The following is a 10,835-nucleotide window of genomic DNA, read 5'->3' as shown; positions in this document are numbered from 1 at the left end:
ATCTCGCGCAGCATCAAGATCGTGGTTCGTGGTCGCATTATGCTCTGTGTTAGGCATACGTGGGGCGTCTGGGCGTGAATCATCACAAAAACAATAATCGAAACACCGACCGATACTGCTCTCTATCCTTCGGACACGAGACACTAAAGTAACCGCCCACGAAAATGTATTTCACGATAATAAATAGCTCTTGCGATAGTGTCGCTAAGTATTTATTCATGTTGTATTTTTAAAAAGCAGGAATTTGAAAATAAAATATAAAAAATAGAATTCCTCATAGCAGAGCAAGGTTTCGATCCTCGGACCTCTGGGTTATGGGCCCAGCACGCTTCCACTGCGCCACTCTGCTTCTGATGATTTGATTGTCAATCCCTTGAATATCAGCTTCTATTTTGAATTCGAGCTAATTGTTAGCCGATTGTAAAGTAAACAAAATTATAATTTAAGCCCTGCAAATGTTATCTGCGTGAACATTTATTTGGAGCAGTTAAATGGCGAAGGCCCATCATTAATGTTAAGTTCTGCCACAACTTTATCTGTGCTGAGCATAAAGAGCGCAAGTTAATTTCAGGGCAACACTTTATGTGCAGCAATTTGAAAGGCAGTTGCATTTGGCTGGCCAGCGACAACAGCAACTGTGCATTTGGCGAGGCAATAAATTGAACAAGCAGCCACCAACTTTAAAAGCATTTACAGAGCTCCAGGCCAGCAGATTGGAGCAGCCCCACCAGCGGCACGAGGTTGCTAAAAAGATACCGGAAATGTTACAGGAAACAAAATGACTTAATGGCCGCGATTGCCATGCCATGCCATGCCATGCGATGGCAGCATCATCACCCCAGCTGCCGGCTCCTGCCTCAATGGCTGGCCATTCATTGCTGGACCTGAGGTCAGAAAACTACATAAAAGCATTCCCAACACCAGAGCGCCGAAGCTGAGGTGCACTTACAAAGAGCCACGAATGCATCGCTTGGAAGAAGTGAAGTAATGTGGACGACTAGTTTGCAGCGGATATCGCAGGTGAGGTGTTCCATCCAGGTAGACAATGCCCATTAACAACGGCCAATTAGACACATATATGGGAAGAATCTATCACAAATACTTATTGCTCAAGCTAAGGAGATCGCTGTTCTCTTGCTATTGCTTCAAAACTGCATTTGATTCAAACACTAAAATATATAAAATTATGCAGAAGCAATTCTAAGCCATTAAATAACCACTTAGTTTCGTTTTCTATAATATAGTTTATATATAATCAGTAGAGAATGATTAAGACTAAATATATGTATATTATTTGCTTGTGACTAAGAGCAGTCGAGAGTACAAGAAATGTAAAATGAAAATACTTTCACACGGCATTCGTTTGCCCTTTGCATAAATCATTTAAGCTAGCGAACATAACACAGTCAATAACACCTGTATATAAAAGTTGTTGTTCACAACAACATAGAGTAGCATATATATTATAAAGCTGATAATAGAAGATAGAAGAAGACTCGAAAGCCCATCGCCTGTCTCTGATAAGAAATTGCTGAAATTGAGATTTTGATGCTTTCTAATTAATTATCGCTTCAGCTGAATTCAGTTGAAAAGCTATTTCATTCGAGTGTGGACTGCAAGCGTCTGTCTGAACATTTCAAATGTACCTAAAGCGAAAGCTATTGCTAATCTTTTTGATAACCCTGCCAGGGGTATCAGGTGAGACAGTCGAGAACGGTGTAAGCAAAGCTCTTGAATGAAAATTGTGAATGTGATCTGTAATTGTGGCACACTTCGTGTACATTTCAGCATTGCGCTGCCTCAAGAAAAATGGATGAACAGTGCAGCCGCTATTGCTACAAGATAGTTAAGCCCCTTCTGCAATATGCCGCCTCTGTGCAGTCGAAGGAGAGTCAGTTCGGTGAACTTACGAGCAGAAACCAAAACCACGAAGCGACTATCAAGTCGTTAGAGGATCAACTCCAACTAAGCAAGTCACAGCAACATTTCTGCTTGACTAAAGACGAACTGTTCGATAAAATAGAAAGTGCAATAGTTACCAAAAATGATAATATAGAGCGACTGATTAAAGAGTTGAAGAACATAGATGCAAAAGACGACGGAAATGTGATGATAAAAGAGCTTGAAAAGAAAATTAAGGAACTGACACATGAAACAGTCACCCAAAATATGCATGCCGAAGATCTAAATGCAGAGCTCAGGAAAAAAGATGCCGAAATACTGAGTCTTAAGTCTCGAAATATTGAATATGCTGCTAAAATTAAACAACTTGAGGGCAATGTAGAAGCCAAGGATGATATTATGACAAGCTGCAGAGGTAGAGGAACAGGTATATTCAAAATACAAGTTACTTGCTCCAAGCCCTTTGAGGTTTCCTGCGATTCGAGTCTGGCCGATTCCGGCTGGACAGTGATTCAACGTCGTCAAGATGGCTCTGAAAACTTTAACCGGACTATGAGTGACTACAGATCAGGCTTTGGTACACTGACCAACGAATTCTTCTTGGGTCTCGATAAGATCTACTTTTTGACGAGCTCCAAGCAACACGAGTTGTATATTTATCTAAAGGACTTTAATAATGAAGTGCGATATGCAAAGTATACTAACTTTAGCATCGGAGCACAGGAGGAGAACTTTGAACTAAAATCGTTGGGAGTTTATTCTGGAACTGCAGGCGATTCAATGGCATCAAATCTTAATATGCAATTCTCAACGACTGACAAAGACCACGATAGCTTGACTAAGATTCATTGCGCACAGAGCTGTGGCTCCGGATGGTGGTTTAAGGGCTGTGGCTACAGGCAAGTAGATGAAGTATTTAATAGATCACTGAAAGAAAATAATTAATATTTAATTTGAAGCTTTCTAAACGGAATATACAGAAGAGTGGCAGAAAGTAAACAAAAACAGGGCATTGAATGGCATACATGGAAACTGGACTCACTTAAGTATGTTCAAATGATGATCAGGCCAGTGGACTAGAAAGTCTAATGCGTTATCAAATAATGTTAAATTATTCAATGGTCAAATCAGAATTCGAACTTGCAGATGTAAAAATTGTAGCAGTCACTGACTACAAGACAAACCCAATAAAACTTGAAACTCAGCTAATGATCTAGTTAAATAAATATATCAGAAATATATATTTTATTGCCAATAAAAGGGCAGCCTAATTGTCCTTAGAGTATTGTGATTTCCCACTCGATGTAACGAAAGAGTTTGGGCGGACAAACTGATAAGCCACCAAATACTCTGCTAATTATCAGCGGACATCCACACGCACAAAAACACACACAGAGCGAGTCTTTCTTTGTGCCAAAACATATTTCTAATTAAATTAATTAAGCGAAGCGAGAATGTAGCGTATGCAAGCCAATTAGTGGAAAATGCAAATTAAATGTCTGGCCGAGAGTGGCCAACGGACTCCGTGCGACTTGTCGCAGATCGGGACAGTGACTGGATAGCTAGCCAGCCACGCCCACTTGCCCACCGCCATCCAGCCACATAAAAAGTATATAAGTTAAAACATGCAGAGCGCATTGTCCCTGCGCAACGTTCCGCTGTCTGATGCCCGCTGCTCTTCGTTCGCAACTCGGCAATAATTGCGTTTAGACATGTAAGCTTTTGTTGAACAGTTGTCCTTGCCTTTCAGCTGTGTGTGTGTGTGTGTGTGTGTGCATCTGTGTGTGTGACAAACTTAATGACAGCATAATTAAACAAAACAAACAGCAGACTAATAAAATGCTTATGCCGTATGTCGCCCACGGCTACCTTGAAAAGCACCAAGCAAAGGCCTGATAAATACAGACCAGAGACATCTACCACAGTATAATTTCGTATGGCAGTTATAGGCTAGTGAGACGGGTATATTAGCTTTGTTTTACAATTTGAATCTTGTCTCAGCTTCGAATGATGTGAATGAATTAATTTCTTTTAGAAGAAGAGCCACAGTACGGACAATTTTTAATGCGATTCCGAACTTGGGATATGAAACAACAACTCTTCAGAGATCATTCGACTTATCTATTTTGAAATAATATATATATGATATACTTGACATATATGATATATGCGATATATGTGATATACATGATATATATGATATATATGATATATGTGATATACATGATATATATGATATATATGATATATGTGATATATATGATATATATGATATATATGATATATATGATATACATGATATATGTGATATACATGATATATATGATATATGTGATATACATGATATATATGATATATATGATATATATGATATATGTGATATACATGATATATATGATATATGTGATATACATGATATATATGATATATATGATATAAGATATATATGATATATGTGATATATATGATATATAGACTGAGTCTTGATTAAAAATTTACTACTAAATACTATCCCCTATCTATGCCGCCGAGTACCTGGGCAACTGCTGAAATTTCGCATGAAATATTTCAAATTGAATAGGGCATTAGACAGTCGAGCATGGCCAAACTTTTATTTCAAGTACGAGCCTCGCTAGCCGTATGCATAAAGGATTTCTCGAATGCCTTGCATGCCGATTTAGTTATTTATGCACAAAGTAAGGCAAGGGTCGCCCCTTGTGGGCCTTAAATTGCAAAATGAATGAAAAGTTTGTCTTTGCCTTAGCCTTTGTCTTTCCCATGCGAGGGCGACCCGCATTTAGTTTATTCTTCAATTGGCCAAATTAAATCAATTCATGCAACACATATTATGAACTTTGCATCATGCGATGACATATCAAATGAATGTGATATGCAAGCAAATTTCCTCGAGTTTTTTTCTTTGGATAAAATTTCGCTCTGTCCTATCATAAGCTAGCTTAAACGAAAGCAGCTTTGCATAAGTCCAGATAAGCACTTTATTTTTTGACCTTTTAACTCGTTCATATACTGCACGCTTGGACTACACACTCGTGTAGGTAACTCAAGACTAAAGTGAGTATATAGTAAATAGATATAGGCCCACGCCCAATGGCTCGTAAGTTACTGTTTAGATCTTATAGGGGCGTGTTTGGTTTTGAAAACTTTTGATACTAAAGACTCGAAATTTCGAATGCAACCGATATATTAATGCGATAATTCGATAATCGATATATTCGAAAGTTGAGCGCGATAATTGAGTTACTGTTGACCTCGTCTATTGATTATTGAATATACGCTGCATCTCCATTAGCTTTGGAGCCTTAGCCCCAACATATGTCAGTTTCATTGCTGTAGACTCGTTCTTTAAAGTGGACAAATAATATGTCGCCTAGGCATGAACAAGGAAGTGGAAACCAGACTAAAATAAGTCAAAAACAGTAGACCATTGTGCCTTTCTGCTTGAGGATCATCGTAGAACATTACACAGTAATTTTATATGATGTATTCACTGGCTTCATGTCTCTCAAATATGTATTTAAATATGACAGTAAAATATAATAAATATATGCCAAACATAAATAAATAATAAATAAATTTAATCAATTCTGGGAAATGCAAGCGAGCCATGTTTTGTTAGGTCAAACTTGACTGGTTAGAGTCGTAGGTTAATCAGTCTAGTAATAAATAGAAACTCAAGTAAATACATTGTCAACTTATGAGACAATTGCTGTGTATTCAGTTGTTGAACTCGCATAGTCTGTGACAGGCACATTCTCACTTTGTTGCACGCACTCAGCCCTGCAGATTTATTATGTAAATGCCTAACTGTTTTTTTTTTTTGTTGACGCAACATTTGCCCGCATGTGGATGCCTATTGGCCCTCCGCACTCGCCGCATAATTGCGCTGACAGTCTGTGGGCAAACCGGACAATAGTTGGCAAATATTAATATGTCGCTTGTATCAGCTGCTTCAATATTTGATCGTAAAACGAAAGCAAATACTGTGCTCAAATATCCGTGCTCTGCCGTCCGGCTTTCGATATAAAAGGCGCGGAAATTGAAAAGTCGACGATGAACTGGAAGCTCAGCTGACGAGATGCAGTCGATCAAGGGAACTCTGCTACTGCTGACGCTGTGCTTAGGCGCTAGTGGCACTTGGGGCAAGCTCAGTTTAGAAATCTTCAATGACATATGGAACGATCTGGAGGACGGAGGCAAAAGTATTGTCGAAGCCTTAAGGAATGCAACACAGGATGGCGCAACCGTTGGCAACGACCTTGTGGACCAGCTAGGCAGCGCCAAGGGAAACCCCTTGAACGATGTCTCAGAATTAGGGGAAGATCTATCCAATGCAATATCAGAATCGTTAACGGCAGGAATTAAGGACCTATCACTAACCCTCTCAACCAGCATTGCGGAGCTCACAGCTAAGGTGGCTGCTGAGAAGAACTCGAAAAAGAAAGCCGCGCTGAGCAGTGGACTAGCAGCACTTGAGCAGCTCAACTCAGTAGCCACGGATCTGGAGTCCTCACTGCCCAATATCAATCAGCAGCTCGGTGAAAAAGTTAACAGTCAATTAAGCGAAATTCTGGACTATTTGTTGAGCTGGAGTAAGGAACAACTGGACCGGGCGGAACAGAGCACCGATGGAGCTAGCCTGCAGCAAGCGAAAGACGTCATTACACAATTCATATCAAGCTCTTCCAAGAACCTTATCAGTGTTCTAGAGGAGCTTGAGGTTAGGAAGACCCTGATTGAGCAGCAGTTGAACGATAAGATCAGTGAATACAGCGACTACGTCAAGGAACTTGTTGAAGCCATGCACAGCTGCAACCGTCTCAGCAGCTTTCGTTGCAAGTCACTCATTGAGGAATCGATCGAGAATCTGCGGGACGCACATGATGAGCTTGAACGTCTGCTTAAGGCAGGCAAGGATTTGATCGAGGCCGGAGTGAAAGCTACGGACTCCGTTTTATCGCTCTTCAAGAAATTGGCCGAAAATAAGCTCAAATGCGAAAAAGATCTGGAAGACATAGTTAGCCCCAATGCAAGCACAACAGAAGATAATGGTATATCGTCTGCACCCAATGACGTATCATCAGAATCAGATGATCAATCATCCTCAGCACCAAATGGAGAATCAGATGACTCCTCAATCTTTGCCGATTTATTATCCAAGCTGAGTGAAAGCAGCAAAAGTCTCTTCGAGAACCTTTTGAATGCAACGAGAGACGGTGCTGCTGTTGGCAAAGACATACTGGAAGATCTACACAATTCGAAGGGCCAGTTCTTGGCTGATGTTACTCAGTTAGGAAAGGAGCTCTCAGCCGCAATCTCCGACGCACTACTCAGTCAATTGAACTCTTTAACGGACAACCTTTTAGACAGTATTACAGATCTTGAAGGCAAGATTGAAGGCGAAAGGAATTCCCGGAAGAGAAAAGCATTAAGAACGGGATTGGCAGCGCTGAAGGAACTTAATTCGTCAGCGTTCAAGTTGAAGTCCACACTCCTCGATGTAGGCAGTAAACTTGCCGATGATCTGAGCGATAAGGTTAATAACACGCTAAATGGATTATTGGAGTGGGGAGATGAGCAACTGCAAAGGGTAAACAATAAAACCGCAGGCGCAGGTCTTCAACAGGCGGCTACTATCATTCAGCAGCTTCTTGAACAATCCACCCAGAATCTGCTTGGTGCCCTGCGTGATCTGGAGCTCCAGAAGAGTCAGCTTGTGCAAGAGTTCCTGGAAAAAATAAGGTATTATGCAGGCGACACTAAGGCGCTGATTATTAAAATGAATGAATGTCTGGAAGGGCCTATCAGCGGCGCCAAGTGTGTATTACAAGTATACGAATTAGTAGGAAAGTTAAACATTACCAAGGACGAGCTGGAAACTCTATTGAGGAACAGCAAAGCGCTTGTCAAGACAGGATTATATGCGAGTAAAAGAATTGCATCTCTGCTGAAGCAGTTGGCTAAGGAAAAGCTCAGATCTGAAAAGGACTTAAATGACATAATTGACAACAGACCAAGCACAACTGAAGCCGCAACCACAAATGCTAGAACGACATCCAATGAAGGCTCATCCGAACTTGACGAAACAGCAACAGGATCTGATGAAACATCCTCCGAGGCAGATGAACTATCTACAAGCTCCAATGGAGCAGCAACTGAATCAGACAATGAATCACCATCGTCTTCCGATGAAACAACATCTGATGGAGCTTCCGATGGAGCTTCACCCGAAGAAGGATCATCCGAATCCGAAGAACCATCAACAGAAGCAAATGATGAATCCACATCGGCATCCGACGAGGCAACGTCTAACGGAGAATTATCTGGAACCGAAGAGCCATCAACAGAATCAACAGCTGAATCGTCATCAGCATCCGAAGAGGCGTCATCCGATGGAGAATCATCTGAACTCAACGATGCATCAACGGAATCCAACGATCAATCATCATCGGAATCTGATGGTGAGACTTCTAACGAAAAATCCGAGGAAGCATCCACAGAATCAGACGGTCAATCATCCTCAGCATCCGATGGAGAATCCAATGGCGAATCCGGCAACTCATCCGAGGAATCGTCAATCTTTGCCGATTTATTATCCAAGCTGAGTGAAAGCAGCAAAAGTCTCTTCGAGAATCTATTGAATGCAACGAGAGACGGTGCTGCTCTTGGCAAAGACATACTGGAAGATCTACACAATTCGAAGGGCCAGTTCTTGGCTGATATTACCCAGTTAGGAAAGGAGCTCTCAGCCGCAATCTCCGACGCACTAATCAGTCAATTGGACGCTTTAACGGACAACCTTCTACCCAGTATAACAGATCTTGAAGGCAAGATTAAAGGCGAAAAGAATCCACTGAAAAGAAATGCACTAAGAAAGGGATTGACTGCGCTGAAGGAACTTAATTCATCAGCGTTGACACTGAAGTCTACACTCCTCGATGTAGGTAGTAAACTTGCCGATGATCTGAGCGATAAGGTTAATAACACGCTAAACGGATTATTGGAGTGGGGAGATGAGCAACTGCAAAGGGTAAACAATAAAACCGCAGGCGCAGGTCTTCCACAGGCGGCTAATATCATTCAGCAGCTTCTTGAACAATCCACCCAGAATCTGCTTGATGCCCTGCGTGATCTGGAGGTCCAGAAGAGTCAGCTTGAACAACAGCTTCTGGAAAAAGCAACGAACTATAAAAATGTTGCTCAAGCACTGACTGACAGTATGAATCAATGTCTGTCAGGGCCCATAGGCACCGTCCGGTGTGCAGTCAAATTAAACGATTTGATAGCAAAGGTAAATATTGCCAATAACGATCTGGAAACACTGCTGAGGAAGAGCCAAGCGCTGGTCGGAGCTAATTTGTATGCTAGTAAAGCACTTGCATCTGTGTTTAAGCAGTTGGCTAAGGATATGATTGAATGTGAAAGGGACTTTGATGAAATTATAGACGACAACTTACCAGAACCCGACGAAGACTCATTATCGGACTCCAGTGAAAGGCCTTTGGACGAGAGTTCATCAGATGAACCCTCTTTCTTTAGCGACATAGGCTCCAAGCTGATTGAAGGAGGCAAGAGTCTTGCCGGGAAACTGTGGAGGACAAGACGAGACACTGAAACCGAATCGCCATCGTCATCGACATCCTCAAGTGTATTATCTGAGACATTGACCAGTGGCTTAGCCGAATCGGGAGAAAACTTACTTGGCAACATTACAGCTCTCGAAGGAGAAATAGAAAAGCTTGAGAATCCCATTGCCGCACTGAGCACTGGGCTGGCAGCGTTAAAGGAACTGAGCTCAACTGTTGTCGAGCTCGAAACTGCACTTGCCGAAATAAACAGTAACCTTCCCGATCTCAGCCAGACGGTTACCACCACTCTAACTGAGCTGTCGACATGGGGAGACACGCAACTGGAGCTAGTAAAGAGTCAAAGCAATGCAGTTGGCGTGCGCCAGGCTAACAATGTCATTAAGCTGCTTATCGAACGCTCTACAGGAAATCTTCAGCGCACTCAGCAAAACTTCGAGCAACAAAAGAGTCAGTTCGAGAAGGAAATAGAAGATAAAATTTATGGCTACACCAGAGACGCTAGGTCTCTGATTGATACAATGAACCAATGTGTGGCAGGCTCCATAAGCAAAGGCCGCTGTACAAGCAATATAAACCGTATCGAAGTGAAGCTCAACAACGCTCAAAATGATCTCCAGACTGTCTCAAGGAAGAGCAAACTCCTGGTCAAAGCAGGAACATATGCTAAAAGCGACATTGACACCGTTCTGACGGAGTTAGACAAGAAAAAGGCCAACAGCATAAAAGATATTGATATTATCATTAAAGTCAATCCGATCGCATCAACAACAACAACAACAGCCCAATCCGATAGCAGTACATCGACTCCAGACTCCAGTAGCAGCGCATCGGAATCCGACTAAACCGCAACGTAATTAGACCTAAGGGAAATTCCTGATTCAAAATATTGTAGCATAATAATCCTGGTGGTGGGCCATTAAAAGCAGCATAATAAAAATCTTAGCTCAATGCAAAAATCAGTCGATTACTCTACGAATGCAACGTCGCAGTTTCTGTGCGGTCCGCTCGACCCATGTGGCAGCCATTCATTTCCATCTCCATTTCCATTTCGTTTCCATTGCAATTATGAAGCCATTCACCGTTTGCCGCTTTGCCATTCGCCAGTCGCCAATCGCCATTCGCCATTTTCCGCTGACCCAAGCACCACGTGCGCCGCCTGCTTAAGTGCATCGGTGTTCCGTAACCGGAACGTTAGCCCCACACCTTTCCCACAGCAGTTCCCGTGCCCGTCGCCATGACTGACCATTGCTATGGCAATTGCAACGCATTAAGTCATTTTGCTTCCTGTTACATTTCCGGTATATCCTTTTTTACAGCCTTTTTTAT

General features: G+C 41.9%; 2 protein-coding genes and 1 non-coding gene across 3 annotated transcripts; 2 read left to right on the top strand and 1 right to left on the bottom strand.

Annotated features, from left to right (window-relative positions):
* Positions 1-277: 277 nt before the first annotated feature.
* Trnam-cau lies at positions 278-349 on the bottom strand. The gene has a single exon. It is a non-coding gene; the product is annotated as a tRNA-Met (tRNA).
* Positions 350-1,603: 1,254 nt separating this feature from the next.
* On the top strand, positions 1,604-3,085 carry LOC111592634 (fibrinogen-like protein 1). Its single transcript, XM_023304977.2, has 3 exons — positions 1,604-1,718; positions 1,789-2,801; positions 2,862-3,085. Exons 1-3 carry the CDS (start codon positions 1,641-1,643, stop codon positions 2,980-2,982), a joined length of 1,212 nt encoding a protein of 403 aa, XP_023160745.2. The 5' UTR covers positions 1,604-1,640; the 3' UTR covers positions 2,983-3,085.
* Positions 3,086-5,961: 2,876 nt separating this feature from the next.
* LOC111592627 (serine-rich adhesin for platelets-like) lies at positions 5,962-10,465 on the top strand. The gene has a single exon (XM_030223201.1). It carries the CDS (start codon positions 5,999-6,001, stop codon positions 10,349-10,351), a length of 4,353 nt encoding a protein of 1,450 aa, XP_030079061.1. The 5' UTR covers positions 5,962-5,998; the 3' UTR covers positions 10,352-10,465.
* Positions 10,466-10,835: the final 370 nt, after the last annotated feature.

The sequence above is a fragment of the Drosophila hydei genome, unplaced genomic scaffold (assembly GCF_003285905.1).
Source record: "Drosophila hydei strain 15085-1641.00,03,60 unplaced genomic scaffold, DhydRS2 tig00000149-arrow-pilon, whole genome shotgun sequence".
Taxonomy (NCBI): Eukaryota; Metazoa; Arthropoda; class Insecta; order Diptera; family Drosophilidae; genus Drosophila; species Drosophila hydei.
This window is presented reverse-complemented; position numbering and strand designations above follow the sequence as displayed.

Coding starts and splice junctions, on each gene's coding strand:
- LOC111592634 (XM_023304977.2), top strand. CDS start 1,641: ATGTACCTAAAGCGAAAGCTATTGCTAATCTTTTTGATAACCCTGCCA. Junction 1,719..1,788: donor GTGAGACAGTCGAGAACGGT/GTAAGCAAAGCT, acceptor TGTACATTTCAG/CATTGCGCTGCCTCAAGAAA. Junction 2,802..2,861: donor TTTAAGGGCTGTGGCTACAG/GCAAGTAGATGA, acceptor TTTAATTTGAAG/CTTTCTAAACGGAATATACA.
- LOC111592627 (XM_030223201.1), top strand. CDS start 5,999: ATGCAGTCGATCAAGGGAACTCTGCTACTGCTGACGCTGTGCTTAGGC.